General features: G+C 43.6%; 2 protein-coding genes and 1 long non-coding RNA gene across 8 annotated transcripts in view; 2 read left to right on the top strand and 1 right to left on the bottom strand.

Moving 5' to 3' along the window:
* TMEM63B (transmembrane protein 63B) overlaps window positions 1-4,105 on the bottom strand; it is a 76,354-nt gene extending 72,249 nt beyond the window's left edge. For 2 of the 4 annotated variants that reach the window (XM_081856052.1, XM_081856055.1), the window contains exon 1: window positions 3,955-4,104. The gene's annotated coding sequence lies outside the window, so the exon portion shown is untranslated. Of the gene's footprint in view, window positions 1-3,643; window positions 3,757-3,954 lie in introns of those variants that run through there. The other 2 variants (XM_081856054.1, XM_081856053.1) reach the window with 2 other exon arrangements.
* Window positions 1-27,888, top strand: part of LOC309338751 — a 565,035-nt gene that overhangs the window by 208,725 nt on the left and 328,422 nt on the right. The gene's annotated exons all lie outside the window — the stretch shown is intronic.
* Window positions 3,633-20,037, top strand: MRPL14 (mitochondrial ribosomal protein L14). 3 transcript variants are annotated; one of them, XM_081856103.1, is made up of 3 exons: window positions 3,633-3,751; window positions 13,648-13,743; window positions 19,474-20,037. In XM_081856103.1, exons 2-3 carry the CDS (start codon window positions 13,670-13,672, stop codon window positions 19,835-19,837), a joined length of 438 nt encoding a protein of 145 aa, XP_081712229.1. In that variant the 5' UTR covers window positions 3,633-3,751; window positions 13,648-13,669; the 3' UTR covers window positions 19,838-20,037. The 3 variants fall into 3 exon arrangements, with proteins under 3 accessions (XP_081712229.1, XP_081712228.1, XP_081712227.1); XM_081856102.1 differs by lacking the exon at window positions 3,633-3,751 and adding an exon at window positions 4,283-4,378; XM_081856101.1 differs by lacking the exon at window positions 3,633-3,751 and adding an exon at window positions 4,291-4,355.

The raw sequence follows: 27,888 nt of genomic DNA, 5'->3' as shown, positions 1-27,888 counted from the left end.
CTGCAAAGTGTTTGCTGCTACTTGGCCCCCTGGCAGCCACGCTGCTCCATTCACCAGCCTCCTCCTCAAGCTCACTCACAGGCTTGCTGAGCAGCTACTTGACTCCACTGCAATGTCACTGCTGCTGTGAGCCCACTTGAGAGAGGGAGTCTGGCAGCTGCCCTACCCCTGCATGCAAGTTCGTTCTCTGCTTGTGTGTGCTGGAGAGCCACACAACTCCCTAGCCCAGGGGTGTCCAACTTCCAAGAGACTGCGATCTACTACCACTATAAATAAAGTAATAAAGTGGTCTATCCATTGGATTGACCAGAGTTGTTGAGCTTTTTTTGGTCGATCGCTGAAGATCTCAGGATCAACCAGGGACAGCCTGTGATCGACCGGTTGGACAGGTCGGCCCTAGCCCATTCCATTGCTGCCACCCTGCTGCAAGGTGGATGGGAATTCCCCCATCCATCCAGGCAGTCTTCCCCAAAGTGTGGTACATGTACCCCTAGGGGTATGGGAAACTCCGTGATCAACTCCCCACCGGAAATCAATGTCCCCACTGTGGAAGGACGTATGGATCCAGAACTGGCCTCCACAGTCACTTACGGACTCATTGTTAAAACCGTGTTTATGGAAGACAATCTTACTCGGCTATGAGTGATTGCCGAAGAAGAAGAAGAAGAAGAAGAAGAAAGGAAAGGGTTTCAAAGGGCACACAGCATACTTTTTTATTTTACTTTATTGCAGGGGTTTTTTTTTAGCTGCAGAAAACAATTCAAAGATAAAATAATATTATTAAAACTACCCCCAAAATTATCTTCGCCCACGAAGGGGATATGCCGGTAAAACTCTCAAAAGAGATGCATGATTATTCTAAGTTTGGGAAACACTGTGTCCAGAGATGCTTTAAGCATTATCTTACTAGGTAATCTGCCCTACCTGCAATGAAATATATCTGTCGCATATTGGTCTCTACAGCTATAGCAGGCACTGTAACTCTCCAATGGTTTGACTTTAACCCTGAAGGCACACTCTTCCATTGTCTCCCAACCAATACACCCTCTTAAACAGATATTCTCTGCACTGAGGTTTCAATTTTTTGTTTTCAGTAGGCCATGTCGTCTATGTCTTATAGGCTGTTACCTTAAAAACAGCCATGAATTATTGCACCTTTGGTTTCATGATGTAACAGGAATCTACTTTATTGCCTCAGCTACCTAGGAGAAAGAGCCAAACCTTTGAACCCCATTTTGACTGCCGTTATCTTCTAGTCCATGCCTTTGATCATCTCCTATCTGTAAGGAGACTACGACTGCAAACCTAAACACACTTACAAGAGAGTAACTCCCTCTGAAATACTGCAGCCTGTGTCAGAAAACATGATAAGGTTTGCGCTACACATGACTCTCTAGTAATGAAGACAGTAGCTGCATTTGCCATAGCAGTTTCAGAGATAAGGCAGGAGAGGATTAACAGCTTGGACTAATTGTGTGACCTTGGATAGGTCAGAATCTCCCTGCCTTAGGTCCATCCCTGTAACACGGACTTTCCTTCCATGCAACCAGAAGGGCAAACACAGCAACGCAAAAGTATTATGCAAATGATAAACAGCATAGTAATTAATAACATCTCATCTATGGTTATCCATATTTTATATTTGCTTTTGTCCCCCCCCCCCAAAAAAGTCCATAAAACATTTGCAAAAGTCTGTCACCAATTAAATTGGCATCTAAAGGAACTTTCTTTGTTGTGCACTTGGAGAAGACATAACATGGCCCTATGCCTTCCCCAATAGCAACAGCATTTATTACTTACTAGAACATGCAGCCTTTGAGCATCTGTGAAGCCAAAACATCTTTACCCTTTGATTTGAATGCCAGATTCAAACACAGCTGGAGATAGGCTTTATGCTATCTATCTATATAAAAACACCCTCTACATTCATTCCGCATTCCAAATGTTCAGATTGCCGCACCAACAGTAAGGAAGCCATCTCCCATGGATATCATTAGATGTTGTTGACACATTGAGCTCCAGTAACACCCACACTAGCTGACCCTGCCTCAGAATGAGGCACTGTCATTAGGGTGGTGGAAATGGGGGTTTTGTATAACAACAACAACAACAATAATAATAGCAATAGTAAGATTCACTTCTCAGTCTCTTCCTTCCAATATACCTCCCTTTGCATTCAATCCAACTTTTTTATTTAAAATGAGGTGGGAGGAGGAATAAGAAGCAGGAGAACTAAGTTGATATAGCAGCAATTATTAATCTATTTTATATTAAACCTCATTTTGCATACACTGGTGGTTTAGACTTAGAATGGCTTGTAGCCTCCAGATGTTGCAAAGATGGTAACCACTGAAGTGCTATAATTGTGTCACATGAGAAGGTCTGGGAATAGTTGTCCATTCTGCTTCCCTGCCATCCGTCATAGAAATAGACCACAATGCTTCCTTTAGTCCCGGGATGGGGAACCTGTGGTCCTCCAGATGTCGCAGGATTCCAACTCCCATCCGCGCCAGCTAGCGTGGCCAATGGTAAGAGATGGTGGGATTGCAGCCCAGTAACATCTGGACATCACAGGCGAAAGAAAGGTATTTTGACTGCCTGGCTGCTCTCAGTTATCTTTGGGACTAGATCAAAGGAAAATCCCTGGAGAAGGCACAGCGCAGTGGCAGGGTAGCATGGGAACAGCGAGGCAGGATAGGACAGGACATGGATTTGGTTTTGCATCCGCCTCCTTTTGGGCCTGGTTTCCCTGAGCATTTGGTGCATTTCTTTTCCTTTTCTTTTTTAAAGCAACCTCCCTCAACCTGGTGCCGGTCAGATGTTTTGGACTACAACTCCCATCAACCATCACGTTGGGAGGAAAGCTGTTCTGAAGGCAGCAGGGGAATCTCCAGAGCAAAAGCAGCAGGAAAGAGAGAACTTAAAAGACACCACTCCTTATACACACACACATCTGGGAATAAGTCCCATGAGTGGGGCTTAACTCCGAGCGGGCTTGTCTATAGGATACCGCACTGTTAAGTCCATTAAATGGCTTTCTCGGTTTTCCCTTCCCTACCGCACCTGACGCGGAAGGAAGGAAAGAAGGAAGGAAGGAAGGGGGGGAATTGACTGCAGCATCGCGGACCAACATCATCATCAGCACCACTATCGCGATCACACCACCAAGAGGGGAGACAGCAACAAAGAAACACGCAGCCTGCGCCCCCCCACCCCGTCCCTCCTTTCACGCCATCCTGCCCAATGCACACAAAGCCTGATCGGGTCTTTAAAAAAAAACCACACACACCCCAGCGAGATGGCCGCTTTGTCTGACGGCGAAGAAAAAGCATCTTGCCCTCCTTTCCCCCCTTCTTTGACATTGTGCGGGAGAATCCAGAGAACTGCGACGAAACGCAGCAGCTGGACCAGTTTCGAGAGGAGGGGCGCGCGCGGGATCGGCGGACGACTGTCATTGTGTCTGGGTGGGCAAGGCGGGGGGGGGGGGCGGGAAGGAGAGGTTTATTTCTGGGAGGCGGAGGGAGGAGGGGAGCCTGCTAAGCCCCCCCCCCCCCACCCCGAGCCTGCCGCAGGGCTCTGCAAAAGGGACACACGCCCAGCGAGCGGCAGACCTTGCCCGGCACCCTCTCGCCACCTCCCCTACCTTGGGCTCCGCTGCCATTGTTCCACCTCGAGGCAAGAGGGAGCAACGCAGCGCTCGCCCGCCCGCCCGCCCGCTCTCTCGCGAGTAAACAGATACCGCACTGGCAAGGTAGGTGGGAGGGAAAAGAAGGCGCCACCGGGAGCCGTCTCGCTCCGCCAAGGGGATGGCCAAGCCGTCCCGGGCGCCCTTGGAAACGGGGCTCCGGAGCTGTTATTGCTGCAGCCCGGCAGGAAAGAGGAGGCGGCGAGGAGGGAGCGCAGGGGCATTGCCAGGCACAGGCAGCAGCAGCAGCCTCTTCCCCGGCGACTTACCTCACTTGTCAAAGGCAGAGCGGCTCCTCCGGGCTTTCTGCTCCCTCGCCCTCTCAGCGCGGGGCTCCCGCTGACGCCCCTCCGCCGAGGAAAAGGCGCCCCAACCTCCCCTCTCCTCCTGGACTCGCGCCTCCCAGCTCCGGCTTCTCGGCTTCGGGAATAAGCGGGGAGGGAGGGGGGAGGGAGGGAGGGAGCCGCGCAGGGAGGCGTGGTCTTTCGCCCGGCGCAGGCAGGAGACCCGGGGAAAGGGCGGGCGGAGAAAGCCAGGAGCCTCCCCTCCCTCCACCCGCCTCGCGCTGTGCGCACGCGCGCCCTCCCGGGTTTCTTGCCGGGCCCTGCCATGCGCGGCTGTGCTGCTTTGCGCCTGCGCGTTTGGAAGGGAGCCTGGGCCCGAGGAGCCTGTGAGTTGGAAGGGTGCTCGTGTGTGTGTGTCTTTCTTTGCCCTCCGGGGTCCTTCGGGTGCCCTGCGGCGCGGGAGTGGGAGGGGAGCCCGCGGCGGGGACGGGGCTCGCTTCTGCTTGCGGGGAAGAGGCTCCTAGGCCAGACCAGCCGCAGCCTCGGACGAAGGTCCCGGGGACTTCCGTGCATAGCAAGCGGGGCTGCACGGTCCCGAGCGTGCATTTGGGGTTGCATAATAGATAAATGGGGGAGATTAATGTATTTGGGACTGCAGCCTTGATCCGGAAGAGCGCATGCCCTACGGAGCCGGTTCCCTTCGGGATGCCCGAAAAGCTCTTTCCCTACTAAGGCAGCATCATACTTTGTTCACAAATCAGGGCCTCTGTTTTCAGTAGGATTTACTCCCGTGTAGGTGGATTTGGGATTTCACGCATAAGGGCATTAGCAGCAGGATCCTCTGCCCATTTAACCGCGCGGGAAGTGTTTCCAGCTAGCACTCCTGAAGGCAATACAGGCTTATTATAGTAATAAGACATCTTAAATGAGTTACAAGCCCAGTCCTGGGCATGTTTACACTTGAGTTAAGCGGCACTTACTTTTTAGTTTGCATGCTTGGCATTGCTACTTTATTTGAGAGTAAAGTGTCTGTCCTATGCACACTTTTCTTGGGAGTATGCCTGGTTGTATTTATTTCTGAGATGTAAACAATCAGGCAGAGCAACCCCCTTGGATTCAACAGGATCTCGCATATGAGCATGGGTGTTTACAACTACTTATTTGCACGTCGTTTTTAATTTGCAAGGTGCTGTGCTTTTAAAATTTACCCTACCCTTCTTCAAAGGAGCTCAGGGTGGCATTTGTGTCCGACCTGTTTCCCTTCCCATTATAGCCTCAAGCCTGTGAAGTAGGTTACGGTAACATATAGTGACTGGCCTGACACTTTAACAACTACTGTACTCCACACTTTAAACAAAGCCACATAGCACTTCCAAAGTAAAGATCAGATTTGAACCCAGTCTCCAGGATTCAGCTCTTTCTGTACTGGGTAATGATTAAGACTGCGGCTTGAGGCCTCAGTTTGACTTACAGTTCTTTTGCAGCATACTTGTTGACCTGCCTTGATCTTTGTTCAGTACATATTAATGACTGTTGGAGACTTCCGTCTTGCTCGTTTATTGCTACATTTGTCTCTAGTATCTGCTATCAGAAACTTGTTGCTCTGTACCTGTGTGTCTTGTTTCAGTACAGTATTTTGGGACCATACAAAATCCCTGGTCAAATCTGATCTTTGAAATCATCACATTAATAGTGCTTGGGACTACACTACAATGTGCTTTGGATCAATTAAAAGTGTGCTCCCAATTAATTAGGCATCAGATTTTTTAAAAAAACTTTTTTTAAAAATGCAAGTATTTTCAAATTCATAGGTAGCAGGTGCATGTTTATAGGTCTTTTATTTTCTCTTCTCACACAGGGGGAAATGTCTTTAGAGATGGTACCTGCTGTGACATGAGCATGCATAATCTAAAAACAAAGGGAGAATGCTCTTTTCCCTTCAAAACTGTATCAACAGCACATTTACAATTCACTAACATTTCTTTAATCAAATGATAACCCCTTATATAATTATAGGACAAGGGAACCTGCATTAAGGACTTAAAATGAAGTTTGGATTTTGAGACTTAGACTTCAAGTTTGTTCAACAATCACATCTTGCTACATTTCTGCTAACAATAAACTGGAGGCTGAGTGTGTTGCAACCTTATAATTAAATCTGGAAGCTGCTAAGTTAAGGTTCATTCTGTTTGTAGACTTGTCTCCCTCAGTCATTAGCCAAAATTGAATAGATTAAAGGTAGAGTTATTGATACTCTGGTCCTGATTCCATTTACAATGCAAGTTCGTGGATTGTAGATTGTTGTGCAAAAGAAACAGATAACAAGCTTGCAGAAGCTACAGAGGTAGTGTAACACATTGTAGTGCCATTGTTTACACTCGATACCTTTTGGTCATGTTCTTACTCCAAAAATTGCTCTTTTCTATGGTTTGAAATCAGGAGTGTACACAATTTACTAAATATAATTCTAGTCGCTGCAGTAAAAATGCCACTTTAGAATCAGATTTCCCAAATAAACATGTCTAAAGTAGGGTTGACATATTTCAAACAGTGAAAATCTGAACAGGAAAGTTGTTCAGCTTTTTTTTAGCAAGATTATTGAGCTTTCTTTAGTTTTGCCCAAAGTTCTTGAGCTTTTTAGGTGAAATCACAAAAAAAAAAAATTGCTGGTTTTGAGCTTTTTTTGGGGGGGGGGGGAGAAACAGTACTGCTGACAAGGGCTGCCATATGCCCGGATTTTCCCAATTTCTGCCTGGACACTGCTGCCGACTGCAGTATTCTGGATATGTCTGGGAAAATCCAAATGTATGGCAACCCTATCTAAATGAAGGCATGCGTATTTGGTGTGCAAGTATAGCTCAGTGGGACTCAATTCCAAGGAAACATCCGTAGGAACAGACTGCTCAGGACACTAAAGCTGAATCAGCCGGTCTGTGGAAATGGTACAGATCTGGGTAATTGCAAAGTGGAAGGGATCCAACTTGTTCTATAGATTTGTCATGTTGAAGAAAAAGGTCTGTTTCCTGAGAAGGGGACATCTGGAGTTACAGGCAGGATAAAGTGAAACAATGTATTTGAACAGCCATGGGAAAACTGTTACCTTATTCCATTTGCTTGCTATCTCTCTCTCTCTCTCTCTCTCTCTCTCTCTCTCTCCCCCCCCCCCCCCCCGCCTCCCAACTCCAATGAGAAAGTTGTTTGCGAGAGGGGAATAGTAACTGGCTACATGCTAAGTGAAAAGGTGAGGTTGCGTTTTAAAAAGCCAGTTTGTGCACTATTATCTGCACTCATGTGAGGCATTTACTTGACCCACATTACATGAGAAGGAAGGTGCTTGAGTGTAGTCAAGGTTTTTCCATAAATGGGAATCCCCCCCCAATTATAGATAAAGATCTACAATCTCTTGCAAGCTGCATTTTTCTGTGTTCTGTTGCATGTGTATCTGCACGATTCACCAAGAGGGCTTGAAAATGTTGCCTTTTTTCTGCTTCCAAACTGGCTTAGCCAGTCATGATGGGGTGTCCTGGGGCCTGGGATAGAGCTGGGTTGTAGCTTTTTTCTAGGGTGTAGGCTCCTATTGAGCAGTTGGAGTTTATCAGCATGGATATATCTGTGTTTCCTGCTATGGTCATGCTTGCTGTGCGGTGCAGGCTACGCTCCGCATGCAAGGATGTTGCTTAGGGTGGGCCTGGAGATGTGAAAGATGAGGCTATAGGCCTGCTGGGTTACCCTAACGCTGGGCTACGATATAATACCATACAGCAGGCATGGCCAAACTCGGACCTCCAGATGTTTTGGGACTACAGCTCCCATCATCCCTAGTTAACAGGACCAGTGGTCAGGGATGATGGGAACTGTAGTCCCAAAACAGGTGGAGGGCCGAGTTTGGCCATACAATATATACGAAATCTTTATTGTCATTATCCCATACAGAACAATGAAACTGAAAAACTACATAAAACATTCAAAAACCCCTAAAAACTGAAACCCCATTTAAAATACAATATGCTATAATAATAATAATAATAATAATAATAATTAATATTATTAATACCCCGCCCTGTCCAGCCCTCCTCAGAGCAGCTTACAAGCAATAATAAAAACAAGTTGAATGATTACAACTTAAAAACAAAATTAAAATACAACATTAAAATATTGAAACATTAAAATATTAAAATGTAGCCTCATCACAGGAGGAGAAGGAAAAGAAAAAAGAAAGAGAGGGAGGGAATCAATTTGCCTCCAAGCCAAAGGCTAGGTGGAACAACTCTGTCTTACAGGCCCTGCGGAAAGAAATCAGATCCTGCAGGGCCCTGGTCTCATGAAGCAGAGTATTCCACCAGGCCGGAGCCAGAGTTGAAAAGGCCCTGGCTCTGGTTGAAGCCAATCTAACTTCCTTAGGGCCCGGGACCACTAGGCTGTTGCTATTTATGGACCTTGAGGCTCTCCATGGGGCATACCGGGAGAGGCGGTCCCGTAGGTACGAGGGTCCTAGGCCGTGAGACTCCTTATGCTGCATTTAGAACCAGAATTGCATTTGCGAAGAAACTGTTTCTCAGGTGGCTAGTCCTGGTGTTTATAACCCTATACCTTCTTCCAGAAGGCAGAAGCTGAAAGAGATCATTTCCGGGGTGCATACTATCCTGTGCTATCTCTGCCGCTTTCTTATGGCACCTGACAGCATGCCTGCCATACAGCTTCTTTGGAGCTTATATTCCTTCTCACAGAGCTTGAAAAGCACCTTGCTACTCAAGAGTAGTGAAGTGCTTTTTTGGCCCTTAACTAAATGTAGGTCTGCACAATACTTCACATTTCTAAGTGCCACATCATATTTCTGGGAGCAAGACATCAAATATGAATGTGCTTGGGCTGCTGAAACTTCCAGATTCTTAGGCAATTGCATGCTTTGTCCCCGCCCCCCCCAAGCAGGTTACATTGTTTTCTGGCCGGCCTCAGCAGTAGACCCAACAGATAAGAAAAGGTGTGTTTGTGCAGGTGTTTTTCAGGCCACCCTGTATTAGGTGTTCTACTGTTCTGCTAATTGGAATGCAACTTTCTGGAATTGTTCTAGATTTGCTTGTGTGGCAATACTTTTATGGAGTTGGGTATGGGTGGTGATTTTTAATAAGGCACTTAATGTTTTGGTGCACAAATACTGGCTAATGATGACTAAAATGTCCTTATTCCTTATGACTATATGCTTGGAAGCTCCATCCCTGAGATAGTAAGCCTGTGTCAGACTGCAGGTTACACAACTGAATGTTCTTCTGCCCTAAAAATCACCTGCACATATATTTGTCCCAGTGTCTCAAGACTCCTCTCTTGAGAGGGTTAGTTCAGGCCCAAAGTTCTGCCATGTATCCGCATTTGTGAAGACAATGCAAAGAATTCATCCAGCTGCTCTGCAATCCCCCCTTCCTCCTTTAGCATACCCTTCTCATCCAAAGTCCAGCTGCCTCCTTAAGTGATGGTCCTCTGCTAATTTCAGATTTTTGTTGTCACCATGTTTTTAGCAATGGGATCCTCAGATTCTTTTATGTATCCCTTATTGTCTGCTTGTGTTTCCTTTGCCAAAGTTTGTGTTACTTTTTGTTCTCATTTGGATAAGAACATTTTCTGAAGGAAGCCTTCTTCCAGTAATTTCCTTGAAATGCTTCTTAACTATGCAAGCCATCCTCTTGCCTCTGCTGGTGCTTTCCTGAGCTGCGACATGCATCTGTGTTTTTAAACAACTCCCAAGCATTTTGCAGATATTTGACCCTCTTGACTTTGCCTTTCAACTTCATTTTTACCAATCCCCCAATATTTGGGTAGTTGCCTCTTTTGAAGTCAAATGCCTCTGTTAGAATTTCTTGGCAATTGTCCATTTACACATAGATTGAATTTGATAGCACTATGATCAGTGTTCCAAACTGATTCAACATCTTGCAGCAGTTTGCTGGAACCACTTAAAGTTAAGTCCAGGGTTAACCCCTCTGGTTGGTTTTGTGACCAAACTGTTCTAGGGCACAGTTATGTAGTGCACAATCATCTTAGGTACTAAGAAATTTTAATTCTTTGCACTACTGAAGAATTCATATACCAAATGTATGGGAAAGGTAATTGAAGTCACTCATTACTACAGCACTTCCTCTTTGGGATGCCTTTTTTATTTCATTCTCTGTTATGGTCAGGAGGAAACTAAATTATTCTTTGGGTGTGGTATCACCACCTATAGATATTCTGTGGAGGAATCTGGCCCTTTGAAGAGTTCCTGCTTGTTGAGTTCTATGTCCTCTTTGAAGTGCAGAGTGACACTACCTTCATTATGTCCTTTCGTGGCCTTTCTATAGACTTTGTACCCAGAGATAATGACGCTCCACTGGTTTCCTCCATGTCACCAGGTTTTCTTTATTCCCACTGTATGTATGCTCTCCTCTGAGACCAAGCGCTCTTGCTTCTCTGTCTTGCCTTAATCTCCTAGCATTGCTATACAAACACTTACCCTATATACAGCATTTCTTTCCAAGTGTCTTTGGCACTTGCATTTAACCTATGGCGCTTTGGTTTCTCTGAAGAGCTATCATGGGCTCCAGCAATCTCAGTGCCTAGCTCTGCCCTCTTCCCATTTGAATTATAATAAACATGTCCCTCCCTCACCCCTGGGGGATGATTTGTTCTGAACTGGATGCTCCTCAGCTTCTGTTGGCTTCCCCCCAACAATCACTTTAAAAGCTGCTCTGCCATCTTTTTTATTTCAAGCATCAGCAATCTGGTTCCTTCCCAGTTCAAGTGGAGCCCTGTCCCTTTTGATCAGGCCCAGCTTGTCCCAAAATATTCTAAGTGACTAATGAATCCAAACTCCAAACAAATCCAAAACTGCCAGTACCACTGTCTTATTCATGCACTGAGACTACACAGCTACACCTGTCTAGGTAGCCCTGCAAGTGGTACTGGTAGCATTTTGTAGAAAGCTGCTTTGAAGGCCCCAGTTTTCAAACTCTTCCCTAGCAACCTATATTTTGCTTCCAGGAACACATAACTACATATCTTCACATCCTTGATACCTATACACACCCCAAGTGCTGATTCCTCCCTAGCACTAGATGGGCTGTTTTTTAGAGTTCAGCTGGAGAGGACATGGTGTGGAAAACCTGCTGGTGAAACTTAATGGTCAAGGGAATGGTTAAGGCCTTTCATTTTCCCTGCAAATATCCTTCTCCTAAATTTATCATATGTGAGAAACACATTATTGGGAATTTTGAGCATCTCTCTTAACACTTAGAACTTTCCTTACCTAATTAATAGTTTTCTTCATTCTTTTATACCAGGCATGTCCATCTGCCAAGAGACTGAGATTTGCTCCCACTATAAAAAAAACTGGCAGTGATCTACCAAAGTTGTTGAGCTTCCAGAGGATTGATTATCTACTAGGGTGATCATGATCTGTGGAAATTACATCTCCAATAAATTTATTCTACCAGGAATCTACCATGCCCCCCCCCCCCGCGACCTACCAGTTGGACATCCCTGTTTTATACTAATTATTTTCCATCCTTTTATACAACTTATTCTGAATTCAAACTGGATTTTGGTCCAAATAAAAAGACAGAGGGGAATGAGATGAAATAATAGCTTCTTGCTTCAAAGTATTCAGAGGGGCTTACTCGTTTTTAAAACAAAAGTGATGACGAGAGATCAAGCATGGAAATTGTGGCATAAATTGGGAAAGTGTGGGTTGTATTCAGCTGAGTTTTACTCATAGGAGACCCCTTGAAATTAATGGACTTAACTTAGTGATATCCATTAATACTGGTGAGTAGAATTTAGTTGAATACCACCCTGTTTGTGTGTGGTTGCCATTTACAGGAGCCACATCTGTAGTTAGTGGTGTGAATATTCTCCTGTCAGACACCACTTTTCACATTTAGCAGTTATTTTTGATCAGTGGGTTTGAAGAAAGGAGTGAAATGTCAGCATCTGCCTCAAAACCGGTGTGTCATGAATGATTGAGCTGCGAGAAGAATACAAATCATAAGCGAGGATACAATTTCCTTGCCTGTCTTGGGTATCTCACTCTTGCCCCTATGTGCCACTTGGAGAAGACTGTCTTTAGGACTCTGTAGAGGGAAGATGTTGTGGCAAGAGATCACTGGGGGGCAAGTGGGTGAAAGAAAATGTCTTTTTTCCAAGCATATCTTTGGAATGCAGATAATTGTGGTGCTTCAGAAGTTAAGAAGAACGAACATTTTAATGCATTCGCCTCCTTTAGTGCTTAGTGCTCTAGCAGTGTGGTTACTACTGCTACTTTGTCTGCCAAAAGTGCTTTCTCTTCTCCCATGTGGGTCACTTGAACCTGAAAAGTAGCAGAGAACCTTGCATTGTAGCAACTTTGCTATGTTACATCTTTGTAACCAGGAAAATAATTACCCAAAGTGAAAATTCAATGTCATACAAGTACCTGAAGTAAAAATTAAGAGTGACTATGATACACCTTTTAACTTGGGTAAAGCGAAGTGAAGGCACTGCAAACTTAGTGGACTGTATTCATAAAATCTCATATATGTCAAAGGAGATAACCTGAGGACAGACCATTTGGGGAATTTTTATGATTCCCGTTCCAGAAATATCACTGGCTGGCAGGGGTGCCAACTTGAATAAAATATTGGAGGAGGGACAAGTAAGCCTCACCTTGCAAAACTGATCACAAGACACAGTACATGGACACCATTTGAATAGCAATGCCCATCAACTGGGGGGGGGGAGCCCCCTCAAAATTTTCTTTTTTTTTGGGGGGGGGGAGACTGCTTGGCACCTAGGAGTTGGCTCTATGCTGGCTGGTGACTGATTTTAAGATTATATACCCATTGAATTTTAAGCCTCACCTTGCAAAACTGATCACAAGACACAGTACATGGACACCATTTGAATAGCAATGCCCATCAACTGGGGGGGGGGAGCCCCCTCAAAATTTTCTTTTTTTGGGGGGGGGAAAGACCGCTTGGCCCCTAGGAGTTGGCTCTATGCTGGCTGGTGACTGATTTTAAGATTATATACCCATTGATTTTAAGATTATATACCCATTGAATTTTAAAATCAAATAAAAATTCCAAATAGTATACAAATGAAACATAAAAACTTAATTTTGATATACTTTAAAAAAATACTGTCCCTCAAACTTGTTTAAAAAGTTTGTGCTAGCTTCCCTTAAAACGTGGCAGCAAATAAATTAGTATATCTTTTGATGCTTTTAGCATTTTAAAAATGAATTTATTGTGACTGCTAAATGGTTCCGTTGTATAGCTTGCTAAGAGTTGTGGGCTTTTGCTCTCTCCGTGCACAGATATTCTTAAAATGCCAGTGGCTGTAAAAACTGACAGCTGTTAGGGTAGGAGGGTGCTTGTACAGAGAGAATCTATGCCCTTGAAGAAGAAAGCTGCACTGCAGTGCTTTTTTATTATTTAAATACAGTACCATTGTGTTATATGTAACTGAGTTGCATTGACTCTGATCCAAGGAGGGAATGTTGCTGCGCTTTGTTAACAATACAATGCATGCTTTTGAGGGCTTTCGGGGACACTGCAACAGAATATCCTCCCCCCAAATGTATCCCATGGAACTGATAGTTTGATTTATCTTTATCAAAATTGTAACCATCAATAGTAGTATATTATTAGTAATCTTTTGTTTCTTGTCCAGGTTTTTTAAAACCAGAATCCTGATGGCGCTTTGGAAAAAGTACCCAGAGCTTTTTCTAGCCCAAATAAACAGGGCAACAAATCAGCGAAATTTCAGGTATGTGTTCCAATACAGATAATGGCTTTTTACTCTGGAGTATATTTACAGGCACATGAATCAGATGAAGCAAACCTAGTGTTCATTTGTCAAACTCCTCCCTATTTTCTATATAAGCAAAATTAGAAGATTACATTGGGCATGGTTTAGTGTACAGGACTGTATTTCATGAATTTATCCTTTTGATAAGAATACTCCAGGTTTGTTCCAGTGGTTAAAATCATTTAAAATCCCACCTCAGTTGAAAATCTTTATACTTACATATGCCACCTCCTGGCCTAATATGATTTGTTAACTTTGCCATTCCCATATAATTCTAGTCTGTGGTTCTATATTTACCTGAGCGAAAGTCCCATTGAACTCTGTGGGGTTTTCTTCTGAGTAGGTGTGTATAGCATTGTCCTTTAATAATCTAGTCGTGCCCTGAACAGATTTCCAGTTGGAGGTTATTTCTTTCTAGTCTTAACTCATAAATTCATTCAACAATGCCCCTTGACAAATCTCAATTTGTTTAGCTTAGCAAGTAGTTGATAATTTTGAGTCTAGTGCATTCAAGACATCTCTCCAATACCTTGAAGTTTTATAATAATGCAGTGGTTTTAAAGTGCAATTGAATGTGTGTGTGTGTTGTTGTTGTTGTTGTTGTTGTTTTTAAAAATAATGGTTTTCTGCACTGCTCAAAGAAGAAAATGTCACTGTGTTAAAAGCTAGGAAACAGCAAGTAGTATTCACAGTGGTAGGATGCTATATGAAGTCTTTCACCGACTTAAATTTGCTGTAGTCTTACTGTTGTCTCAAGGTATGGTCTGAAGGCACATGAGGGCTTTGGGTCTGGCCAGTGCTTGGATGGGAGACCACTTGGGAACTGCATGCATATTGTATTGGGTTCTGTGGTGAAGGAAAAGTGTGATATAAATAACTCCACCCCTTCCAAGCACTGTGGTAGTCGTGGCAGTGTCTCCTTATGTATTTCAGAGCTAGGAGAGGCAGTTTCTGAGCACCATGCAGGTCCTCCTAGACGATAGAAGGAGAATTGCCACAGCTTCACGTGCTGTGAGTTGCTTTCTTAGAGGCAGTGGCTGCCTACATAAGGAAATGTGGCTAAACCCTCCTTTGTGCCATTGTAGCTAATGAGATTCCTAATAACAGTATATAATGTGTTGCTGACTTTTTAATAAGCACTAGCCCTATTTCTCTGCCTTGAAAATTACATGGCAGCTTAACGTCCTAGAAATTTTCGTAGGATGGAGAGACACTGATGATATGATTCTGGGTCTCAGGCTTCTGTTAAAGGACAGTTGTTGTTGTTTTTTAAATCACTTTTAATATATGTATTACTTTTCCTGACATTTTATTTAGACTCACAGAATTGTAGAGTTGGAAGGTATCTCCAAGGGTCATCTAGTCCAATTCTTTTCAATGCAGGAATCTCAACACAGAGTCTCCCTTTCAAATTGAAACCGTACCAGACTGTGCTTAGCTTTGCCAATGTGCTAGAAGTTTTATTGCTACACCACTACAATAATAATAATAATAATAATAATAATAATAATAATAATAATAATAATTTATTTGTACCCTGCCTATCTGGCTGGGTTTCCCCAGCCACTCTGGGCAGCTTCCAACAAAGATTAAAAATACATTAAAACACCAGTCATTAAAAACTTCCCTAAACAGGGCTGCCTTCAGATGTCTTCAAAACGTCAGATAGTTGTTTATCTCTTTGACATCTGATGGGAGGGCGTTCCACAGGGCGGATGCCACTACCGAGAAGGCCCTCTGTTAAAGTCAAACATTAACAATAAAACATATAAGACGCCCCCTATTTTTGGGGACTCATATTTAAGAAAATGGGGGGAGATGTATCTGTGTATAAGACACCCCCTAATTTTTGACATTATTTTTTAGGAAGAAAACCTAGTCTTATACACGGAAAAATACGGTAAAAGGGAACAAAAATATGGACTGCATACATTTTCCATTGTATGAGAATAAGTTCTTATATATGGCATATTTACCAACCATTGTTAATGTATTTATTTCTGATGTCTGTGAGAAATACATTCTTAGGAGAAAAGAGGTCAAATATCATTGTAGGCATTTATTTTAATTCCTTCTTCAATCCATTTTTAACTAGAGGAGTTATAACTTTGTGGTTTCATCTTATTGAAGCACAGGAAAACCATTCCCACAGGTGGGATCCTTAAAGATTTTCTTGTGTGGTGAACCTGGAGTTGTGCCACTTCCTGCTACTGAATTGCAGGCCAAGGAGCTGGAGAGCAGAAACCTCCAGCAAAGCTAGAGATAGTGATGGGAAAAGGTGATGGCTCTTTATAGCAACTCAGAGAATAAAAAAGCACTTTTCCCTGCAAAATTTCTCCTTTAGAAGCAGTAGGCTGAAAAATAAAAGTCTTCCAAATACAAATATGAGCTATTCATTGTGTTTTTGTGACCCTGTGCAGTTACATATATGTAAGACAATGAAAACCAATGACACCTGTGAACACAGTCTTATTTTATCTGCAGGACTACCTGGGATAGATAAGAGTTAAATCTGTTTCTTCCCCTCCCTTGCCATATTCTTCTCCTGTTGTAGGCAGGTTCTATTCTTGGCATCTTCCCTTAAAAGGCTTTTATGTAGCAGAGTAAGGAAAGAGCCCTGCCTCAGACCTTGTCAAGCCATCAGTGTTTGAAGTCGTAGACATGGGGCTGCTTGGATTAAATGGTCTGACGCAATATTTCATTCTTTGTATGTTCACAAAAATGTTCCTAAGTTCAGATGGGTACAGGTATGTGCCCCCCCCCGACATTTAATATGCTACTCTTTGTGGGGAATATTTCTGCCAAATCCTTCATGTTCAAGAGGGAACAAAGACCCTTGACTTTTGTGGTTCATTGTATAATGAATGCTTTGTGGTATAAGAGAGTTCCCGAGAGAGAAACTGGCTGTTCATGAATTTCTCGAGTGGGCATTGTAAACAAAAAGTGGGAACAGCTTTGAGGCCCTAGTTTGGCACCGAGGTCGGGCAGGTTTCCCTTGCAGATCTCAATGTGTACAGGTGCACATTTCCTTAGATGCTGTGCATAGTAAGTTTCTGTCCCACAGGCCAGTACACTTTCTGGAACCGTCTTCAAATATGTTACTCTTCATTCATATGCATCAATTAATTGTTGTTGTTTAGTCGTGTCCGACTCTTCGTGACCCCATGGAACAGAGCACGCCAGGCACTCCTGTCTTCCACTGCCTCCTGCAGTTTGGTCAAACTCATGCTGGTAGCTTCGAGAACACTGTCCAACCATCTCGTCCTCTGTCCTCCCCTTCTCCTTGTGCCCTCAATCTTTCCCAACATCAGGAGGGTCTTTTCCAGGAAGTCTTCTCTTCTCATGAGGTGGCTAAAGTATTGGAGCCTCAGCTTCATGATCTGTCCTCCCAGTGAGCACTCAGGGCTGATTTCCTTCAGAATGGATAGGTTTGATCTTCTTGCAGTCCATGGGACTCTCACGAGTCTCCTCCAGCACCATTATTCAAAAGCATCAATTCTTCGGCGATCAGCCTTCTTTATGGTCTCACTTCCATACATCACTACTGGGAAAACCATAGTGTTAACTATACAGACCTTTGTTGGCAAGGTGATGTTTCTGCTTTTTAAGATGCTGTCTAGGTTTGTCAAAAATCTGCGGCTCTAGTCTGTCTGGATTTATGTTGCCATTTTGCATTTCTGCCCTCTTCAGATATGCCAGACCTGGAAACATAGGCAACTATTGGTCCCTCTAGCTTAGATGGGCAGTAGTTGCCCAGGATTTCAGAGAGCGGGATTGCTCAACCCTCCTTGGAGAGATCAAGGAACTGAACGTGGGACCCCTTGTGTGCAAACCATGTGCTCCTTCACTGAGCTATGTACAAGCTTTTAAAGATCAAATAGGTTTGTGCTGCTTTAATTCCTATATCTGGCTTTATATCACGGAGGCAGAAGTCAACAACTTCAGCCAGCCCTTGGGCTCCACTTGGGCCAAGATGGAGACTTATGGGTCCCATTAAATAGGCTGCAGTGGTTTTCTCAGCTTGAGTCATATCTCAGATTGACTCAGTTTGAGGATCTAGTCTGTAATTGTTTTTCATCTCAACCTAGAAGCAAGCAGATCTCAAGGAAGGGGTCATGTGTGAGGGTACCACATGCTCAGAGTTGCTAAAGAGGAAATGGGTGTTAAAAATAAACAAATGCCATAGTGGGTTCTCAAGGCCTGTTCTGTTTGAGTCAGCATTCTGGTGTCTTTCACAGTACAATTAAAAGTTATATAGAAACAATTACGTATATAAATACAATTTCTAATCCAACACCAATTGGGTTCCAAAGGGCAGGTGCCACAACACTAAAGGCCCAATTCAGACATCATACAGAATGGACCTCCTGATAAGAAGGCCACCCAGTTCTTTAAAAAAAACTAACAATGACTATTTTTATATAAAGGGGTGTCCTAAATGAACTGCTTCTAAGAGATAAACAATTCACAAATTTACCAAAAGTGGTGGTGATATTGAGAACTGAGATACGGAAATATGTTTTCTGATCAACAAATCTGACATCTCATTTGGATGTGTTCCATTAATGTGTCTGGTTAATCCCAGTTTTTAATAAAAAATAATTGCTTTTCCTTGCTGAGAAAGTGCTCAGAAGTCACTTATGGATTCTCACCAACCAGACTCCCTTTCTCTAATCCTTTCCTCTTTATTAGAAGAGGCAAAAAAGAAGCCAAACTCCAGGAAAACCTGTCAGACAAGTATCTAATTAGCAGAAGTCTCTTGTGAGAAATTAACATTCTAGTAGAGAAGCCAGTTTCAAATCCTTATTAGGTCCCCTAAGTACCAGATACTGTAGTTTAAGAATCCCTTGCTTGCCTTCTGAACAATGTTCGGTCATTTGGTGTATAAATTTTTTTGGCTTAAAAAAAAAAAAAAGCATTTCAGAAAATTGTTTGACTGAAGGATCACCCAGCGTGTGTTTTATCTCACTGTAAAAATAAAGAAATAATTGTATGGCTTTACAAATACTGAATGAGTAAACATTACTTGTAATAGTAAGCCATGATGGTAACAGTTCAGGAATCCTTTTGAGTCTTAACAGTGCAGGCCTATCCATTTTACTTAGAAGTAAGCCTCATGGAGTTTAGTGGGACTTGCTTCCAATGAAATATATATAAGCTGGCAGCTCTGTATACAATTCTTTCACAGTTTAGGGGGAAGACAGAAAAACTCACAAGACCAGTTCCTTCCTTATCAGCATCTGGTTTCTGTGAGGAATCAACCTTCACATTGAAATGGGCTCACTCTCCCCCCATCCCAACCCTCTGTTTGTGAGATGGCTTCTTTCTGTTCACCCTAGAATACTTCCCAGAATCCTCTGCAATTCTTATCATACGCTAGCAATTCCTTAGTAGATAAGCTGGTGTGGAAAGCTACTTTCTGAAGGGCAAAAGTTTGAAAATATTTGCATTTCTTGGGTTGCTTTATAAAAAAAAAGCTGTCCTTTGACCCTCTCATGCCATCCACTGTTGATTTAAATGTATTAAACTGCCTTTGTGGTAGCGTATTTAGAGTTTTTGGCTTTAAACAGCATTTTGAGTGCGAGGGAGGTTATAGTAACGGCACATGTTTCTGAGCATGATAGTCCTTGATTGGGACTGCTACCGTTGGTCTGACTTGTTATTGCCTTCGAACTTATCTTTCGGCAGCATCAGCGGCGCGTGCAGTGCAATACAGAAGATGACCCGTGTGCGAGTTGTAGATAACAGCGCCTTGGGAAACACTCCGTACCACCGGCCTCCGAAATGCATCCATGTCTACAACAAGAACGGAGTGGGCAAAGTCGGCGACAAGATCCTTCTGGCTATCAAAGGGGAGAAGAAAAAGGCTTTAATCGTTGGCCACAAGATGCCGGGCCCTCGCATGACTCCCAGGTTTGATTCTAACAACGTGGTGCTCATTGAAGACAACGGGAACCCAGTAGGGACAAGAATCAAAACCCCAATTCCCTCTCTGCTGAGGAAGCGGCAAGAATTCTCGAAAGTGTTGGCCATTGCCCAGAACTTCGTGTGACAAATAAGGGAACATCCAGTTAAGTAGTACTGTCCGGTCCCAGCCGCTTTAACCCCTTCTGAACCTAAATAAAACAAGGGGAAGTTTCACATCGGCATATGGTTGAAAACACGTCAAGATTTCTTTTTGAAAGCCATATTGTTGCCCTTTTCAGTGACAGTTGCGACATGATATGATTAAAGCTCAAGATTGTTAATCCAGTAGCTTGTTTTGCGTGGCTGATGCCTTTGGGGAGGGCAGGGTGAGGCAGAAGGGTTAGGGAAGGCAGAAGATGTGATATGACCCAATTGTAGGAGCAAACTAGCGAATATCCTGTGCTAATCTCCCGATTTGTCCTGTCTGTGTTCTTTCTCTCTTTTTCTTTCTTTCTTAAACCAGAACATTTGTCAATACGTTTTATGTATTGATAAATATTGAGCTTGTCCAGGCTCCAACCAGCAAAAACAAAATACATAACTGACTGTATAACAAAACATTAAGCCAGTAGTTTTGTTCAAGAGCAACAGAAAGGAAAGAAGAAAAAAACAAAACACCCCACAAAGGGTGGTATCCAATGTCGTTGTTGGTTGATGAAAGGAATCCATCAGTGGATTGGGGGAGGGATTTCCATGGCTTCCCCCTTCTTCAGTCCTTGCCAAATAATTCCAGATTCTGTGAAATACTGAAAGCAGAATCAGTTACGAACAATTAATACATGCAAATGTGGTGTGCATGCTTCTGAGTGACAAAATGGGACTGTGTCAGTGACTTGGCAGGTGGCATTCCATTTTACTTGGTTTCATTGGATGAAATCCAGAGTAATTTCAAAACACACGAACGTCATGGATTTCAGCCAGTGTGGTGTAGTGGTTAAGAACAGTAGACTCGTAATCTGGTGAACCAGGTTTGCATCTCCGCTCCTTCACATGCAGCTGCTGGGTGACCTTGGGCTAGTCACACTTCTTTGAAGTCTCTCAGCCCCACTCACCTCACAGAGTATTTGTTGTCGGGGAGGAAGGGAAAGGAGAATGTTAGCTGCTTTGAGACTCCTTAGTGTAGTGATAAAGCGGGATATCAAATCCAAACTCCTCTTCTTCTTCTACAAGTGTGTGTTTGCAGTTGTCCCCCACCCCTAGTGCCCCAGTGTTGCCTGGCAACAAGTCATTTGATATTTAGTACACCCAATGAACAAAAGTTTGCGGTGGATAACAACATTGAAAACGGAATAAATATTCTCTAGCAGTGGTGAGATTGTGTTATGTCCCCGTGGCTCTTGCATATGTGAAAATTTAAATGTTTGAATGTGATAAAAACGCTACTAAAAAATAATACCATGCCTTCAAGATGTGATGCCATTGTGTGAGAGCCAAGGATGAAAGATCTGCTTTTTATGTTGCTCCTATGGTGAACATTGAGGATTTATCCCCTCTTTGTGCCATCTGGTGGTGACTTATGGGATACATATAAATCCACAGCCTGTATGTGTCTGTCAAGAGCAACACCCCTGTATTATATTGCATGTGACATGCTCCCCCCCCAATCACTATGTATATCGAAGTAAAGCAGGGGCGAGGGACTTTTTTTGGCTTGGCAGGCTGGATCTTGTATCTTCCTCCATCCTGCAGATCAACCTTAACAGCAGGGTGGGGTCACTCATCTGACATAGAATTACAGAGTTGGAAAGGACACTGAGGATCATATGGTCCAACCCTCTGTAATGTCCCTTATGGGGATTGAATCTGCCACCTAAGTGTTTTCAGCGCCATGCTCTAACCAACTGAGCTATCATCATCATCATTTATTTGTATGCCGCCTTTCCACAAAAAGAGTCATGCTCAACAGCAGCTTACAACAAAGAAAAATGGGAACACATCTCAAAATCAATCATTGCAAGAAAAATTTCATAACATAATAAAACAACAACATAATAGTGAATATAACAACACACAACCTGCCTCACCCCAATAACATTTAAGTGCTACAAATGAGTACATTAACAACATTACCCTTCCTGTCAATGGCAACAATAACAAGGGAGCTTGATAGTTTCACCTTGGTCCTATCTAGAAAACCCTCTCCCATCCCCCTGCAGCAACTTGCAAGACTTCCAAAGGCAGGGGGTGGGATAGGCATCCACACACCTGCCAAGTTGACCTGTGGTGGTGGGAGGGGTCTGCTTCGCCACCATGTTCCCTGCAGGAAATGCACTGGCAAAGCAGCACCCAGCAGGACTGAACTCTCTTCATCAGCTGATGAGCAGAGGGTTCAACTCTGCGCTCTGCTTTGCCAGCTTATTCGCACCGGGAAGGTCCTGGCAAAGCATCACTCAGGAGGATTGAACCCCTTCGCCCACCAGCTGATACCGCCCCATATCATTAGTTGATAGGTGGGCGCAGTTTGGGGGAAATGGCCTCATGGGCCAAAGTGGCAAGTCAAAGCAGCCCACAGGACAGAGTTTCCTCACTTCTTCCTTTAAAAGAATGATGACAATATTTTCCTGCTACTTGTATTTTAAATCATTACTGTATGCCCATCATGGCTGTTTCGTTTGTTCAAACTACCTCCCACTTCCAAGTCAGTGGAAAGGACTGGTGTGGTTCCTTGGTGCTGAAATGTATATTAAGGCCGGATATGTATCACTGGTAAAGGGGCCTATGAGAGAGGCTAGATTCAACTGACTTTCTTAATAAATCTGAGTTCTGAAGCCATGTGTTTTACTGCAAAGCCTTGTCTTGCTTATGAAAGCCTCAGGAATATAGGAGGCAGGCTTGCACCCAAGCTACACCATTGGTCTATGCAGTTCAGTATTGTCTGTATCAGGGATGGGCAGACCTGAGGTTTGTGGTAACTGCTTTTTGCTAGAACTCAAAGGTCCACCAACTGGAGCAAAATACACTAAGAATTAAGGTTCCACTGAGCACATGCACAGCCCAAGAATTTGTGATCTGTGCCAGAACCAAGGTCATACAAACTTCCATGCAAAATTTCAGTTCTGGATTCCCCCCGTTCTTCTTTTCAGCAAGGTAGGTTTTATGCTGACTGTCTGGATCTTTGAATGAAAATGGCAGGGGTTGCAGGTGCCCACTTTGACCCTTCACAGCACTGGGCAGCTGGAGTAACACTTTAGAGGAAGGACATAACCTTGGCATTGTCCCTGACAGACTAATAGCTGTTTGGATGCCCTTCACACTTGTACCTTCTTGACTACAGCATTGACTCTTTATTTTTTATTATTATTATTATTATTATTATTATTATTATTATTATTGGTTTGTTTCAAGTGTTTCCATGCTATAACAAGCAACATGTGTGCCCCTTCCCTCAACTTCCTCCTGTGCCTAACTACAAGGTGGACTTTAGTTACAGAACAGTGTTGCTCACATACATGACACATATGAAATATCAGTAGAGAACCTTTATGGCATATTAATGCACCAAAAACAGGAATATAATACGAATAGTTGAGGCAACCCTCCCCCTCCATTTTGGTCTGAACTCCACGCTCTGCTTTATTCTTACACACTTCCTTACAGTGCTTAAAATGCCCGCACCAAATATTTTAACAGCATCCATAAATCCATATTGTTTTTTGGAAGTTGGAATGTGTTTCGGAATAATGTGGCTGGTTTGAACTGTTGCTCTGAATCAGTTGCTCTGAATCAGGTGAGGTTTTGTTAGGGTTTTCTGTGTAAGTTATGAGTAATCGCTTAATCTACCTCAGAGGTTCTCAAGCTTTTGAAGCTCAGGGCCCACTTGACACAACTGAAGGCTCCTGAGACCCTCTAGTCTCAAAATGGTGGTTCAGGAACAAAGTTAGTCACTAACTGATGGCACATGGAGGCAGAGTTTGGCATGATGAGCTGGCAGTTACTGACCTCACCTTCTATGAATATCTCCGGAAACTGCTAACTTCTGTACCATAACATTTTCCTTGTGGCAGGGGGTTCCTCACTCAGCTTTCCTCATGCTAAGTACGGACAATTTTCTCTGGAGTTATTTTGATTCATCTTCCCCATTTTAGCCAGAATTTGCACTTGGGGACTCTTAGTGGAGCAGTCTCTCTCACACACACCCAGCACATGGTTCAACTTTAGAATTTGCTACCATAAGATGTAGCAATGGCTACCAAGTTGGGCAGTTTTAAAAGGAGAATTAGACGAATTCATGGAGGATGAGGCTCTCGGTGGCTACTGGTTGTGGTGGCTGTGCTTTGCCTCCAGTATCAGAGGTGTCCATGCCTCTTAATACTGGTAACTGGTGAATAACACCAGGAGAGAGCTATTCTGTTTATGTTTTGCTTGTGAGCTTCCCATAAGTATCTGGTTGGCCACAGTGAGAACGGAATGCTGGATCAGAAAGATCTTTGGTCTGATATAGCAGGGTTTTTCTTACGTTCTTTCTGCAGAAACTATTTTTGATACTATAAAAACCCATGTTCACTTACTGAAAATTTTGACTAAAAAGAAAGAAAAACCCTTCAAAGGCCCATTATCGCTAACACAAGAACCCAGGTCAGACCACCACTTGGGATTAGAAAAAAAGCTGTTCAACATTCCCATTTCATTATTAAAATTTGGGTCGTGCATTTCTTAAGAGCTGAATAGCTCCTGCTGTTGACCTATTATGCTAAAAATCTTATATCTCTCCTATAGAGCTGGTGAGCAGGAGAATAGGGCACGACAATAGAACATGCTACTTTAATCCTAACAGAGAAAGACGTTTGATTTGTAATATTTTGAACAAATCCTTAACCTGGGAGCTCAATATAAATAGGTATTACAAGACAGCTCAGCAAATATTTTCCTGTTGGGGGGGGCCACCTACAGTTTCATCGGTATTGCTTTGGAAGGAGGCATGATGCAGGGGAATGCTTGAAAACAAATAAATGCACCCCCTAAGAAGAACAGAGAACTGCAGAGGTAGTGCTTTCTAACTCTGGCTGAGTACAGGAGACTGGTCTGTCTACAGCTGAGAGCCACTGATTACATACACTGCTTAGAGATTTTTGAAATATTAAGTGGTTTGGAAAGACTTTTAAATAAATAAATATATATGTCTGTCTGGGGGGTGGAGATGGCTCAAGGCTGTTCCCATGCAGCCCGTCCCCCCAAACTTGAGAATCTCAGATTATCTTGGGCAGGGGGAATATGGGGAAAACAATTTTTAGGAATTACGGTAGAACTGAATGAAAATGCTTTTTAAGCCAGTGAGATTTCTCCCTCACCATCCTTATCCCATTTAGGTTTGTTATGTGTCTATCAATACTGGATTAAGGCTACTGTTCCTCTAGGAGTAAAAAGATATTGACTCCCATTGCTCCAGAGAAATAAAAATCTCCTTACAGTTTTAGTGTAAAATGATGCCCTTGTACCACATGAAAGCATTCATTCTGAAATTCGTGAGTGTAAAGACCTCCTATGATTACCACAAGAGGGCAGCTTGGGTGTAGAAATAGCAGCTCTGCCTGAGTGGCAGAGAGGCTTTCTAAGAGATTGTGCTAATCCTGATTGACATTAAATAGCCAAAATCTACCTTTGTCAGCGCTTTCCCAAGCCACAGGCAACTGAGGAAGGACAAAGCCGCTGGAGCCTATGGGGAGAAATCTTAGACAGGGAGGCCTCCCGAGTCCAAGGGAAAGAAGCAACGGGTAGAGGTTGATAGTTTAAGTGGAAGACTGCCATAAACAGGCCAAGGGATAATCAAGTCTGCTGACAGCTTTTGACAGCAGCATCTCTTACCTATGGTGTGATTGTGAGATTGTCCGAATAGCCTGGTACTAGTTAGGGTGGAGGAGATGTGAAGCGTTATTCTTGCTCAGGGACCCCTACAGCAGTGCCTGTGGTTTATCCTGACAGTAAGAGCTGTTTGACAGTGGAATTTGCTGCCAAGGAGTGTGGTGGAGTCTCCTTCTTTGGAGGTCTTTAAGCAGAGGCTTGACAACCATATGTCAGGAGTGCTCTGATGGTGTTTCCTGCTTGGCAGGGGGTTGGACTCGATGGCCCTTGTGGTCTCTTCCAACTCTATGATTCTATGATTCTATGATTCTATCCAGTAAGCATCAGTAATACAGTCATTGTCAAAGTTTCCAGGTCCTGATAATGCTTTCTATAATCTTTTCAAATGCTGGTCTTTCTGTCCTTCAACTTAAACAAACTTCAACTGGACTATTACTCTTTAGGGAGTAATAGTCCAGGGTGTTGAAAGTAAGATTTCTTTTTGAAAGCTGTACGTAACTAAACACCTATTCAAATGACCATTTACCAGTAGTGTCTGTGAAATGTACTGCCTTGGTACATTAGCGATGAGAGAGTGTCAAGCTAACTAGTTTCACAAGACAGGTGCTGAATGCCACGCCAGAATGTCAACTTGGCAGCTGCAAGTTTGGTAGTCAAAGATGTTGATGTATTTATTTGGTTGTTTTTTTTAATGCTGCATGTCCTCCCAAAGCAGCGCAGCAGCACAGTCAATGAAACAATCCAGCTTTTTTGAAAAACAGTTGAAAAGAGACACAATATCCTGACAACTAATAATTTAAAAGTAGCCCAAACCAATAAGCAAGAATGATTTTCAGCTCCACCTAAATGTTAACAACAAAGAGGGGGCAGGGAGGGCACTCCATAAGTAGGAGGGGACCACCACTGAGAAGGCCCTGTCTAAACAACTGAGCCTCTTGGGCTTGCCAATTGGAAGGTTGGCAGTTCGAATCGACATGATGGGGTGAGCTCCCACTGCTCTGACCCAGCTCCTGCCAACCTAGCAGTTAGAAAGCATACCAGTGCAAGTAGATAAATAGGTACTGCTGCGGCAGGAAGGTAAACGGCATTTCTGTTCACTCTGGCACTTGTCACAGTGTCCCGTTGCGCCAGCTGTGGTTTAGTCATGCTGGCCACATGACCCGGAAAGCTGTCTGCGGACAAATGCCGGCTCCCTTGGCCTGAAGCGAGAGGAGTGTCGCAACCCCATAGTCGCCTTTGACTGGACTTAACCATCCAGGGGTCCACTGCCTTTACCTTTTACCTTACCATCTAAGCAGCATCCAGTGGTGGCACAACCAACAGGGCCTCTGCTGCGGATTGTAAGACTCAAAGTGGTTCATTCTGGGCACCACAATTTAAGGCAGATCTTGACAAGCTAGAATGTTTGCAGTGGAGGGCAACTAAGATGATCAAAGGTCTTGAAACCAAGCCTTATGAGGAACAATTGAGGGAGCTGAATATGCTTAGCCTGGAAAAGAGGAAACAGAGAGGCGATAGGATAGCCATATTCAAATATCTAAAGGGCTGTCACATGAAAGATGGAGCAAGCTTGTTTTCTCTTGCTCTGGAGGCTACAACCTGAACCAATGGCTTCAAGTTACAAGAAAGGAGATTCTGACTATACATCAGGAACAACTTTTCAGTGATAAGAACTCTTCAACGGTAGAAGATGGTGGACTCTCCTTCCTTGGAGGTCTGAAGCAGAGGTTGGGTGGCCATCAGTCATGTATGCTTTAGTTGAGATTCCTGCATTGCAGGGTGTAGAATCCATGTGGAAGAAGAATAAATATGTGCCTAGAATTTGGGAGATGTGCTTCATCCCCTGGAAACTTAGGATGCTTCTGAACTGCTGCTATTTTGGAGTTGGATTCAATCACATAGTGGCAAATCCAGGTTGCATAATTATCGTTGACCGGGGAGGTCTTGCACAAACCTACTGCTCCCAAAAGATAAGGGAAGTGCCAGGAAAATAGCCTGGAAAATGTAAAGTAGCACTTGCTTTGGCACAAGGTCCCCACAAACAAATCAGAAGGAATTGTCATTAAATAGCCAATATCTTCCAATCTCTCTGCAAACACATCAGGGTGAATGCTCCATAAACAGGTCTTTTGGAAGCACCCTCACACATGCCAGGACTCTTAAAAGCCAGGGGCTCTGTGTTGTATAGGATCTAGCAACTCTACCTAACATGGCAACAGCTGCATAGAAAGGCCCTTGCGATTCATCATGGAAGACTAAAGTGCTCAGAAGGGTTAAAACTAGGCCCTCTTGCGTTCGTTCTCTCTCTCTCTCTCTCTCTCTCTGGCGTGCCTTGGG

The sequence above is a fragment of the Podarcis erhardii genome (genome assembly GCF_964252035.2).
Source record: "Podarcis erhardii genome assembly, chromosome: 3".
In the NCBI taxonomy this organism is placed as follows: Eukaryota; Metazoa; Chordata; class Lepidosauria; order Squamata; family Lacertidae; genus Podarcis; species Podarcis erhardii.
This window is presented reverse-complemented; position numbering and strand designations above follow the sequence as displayed.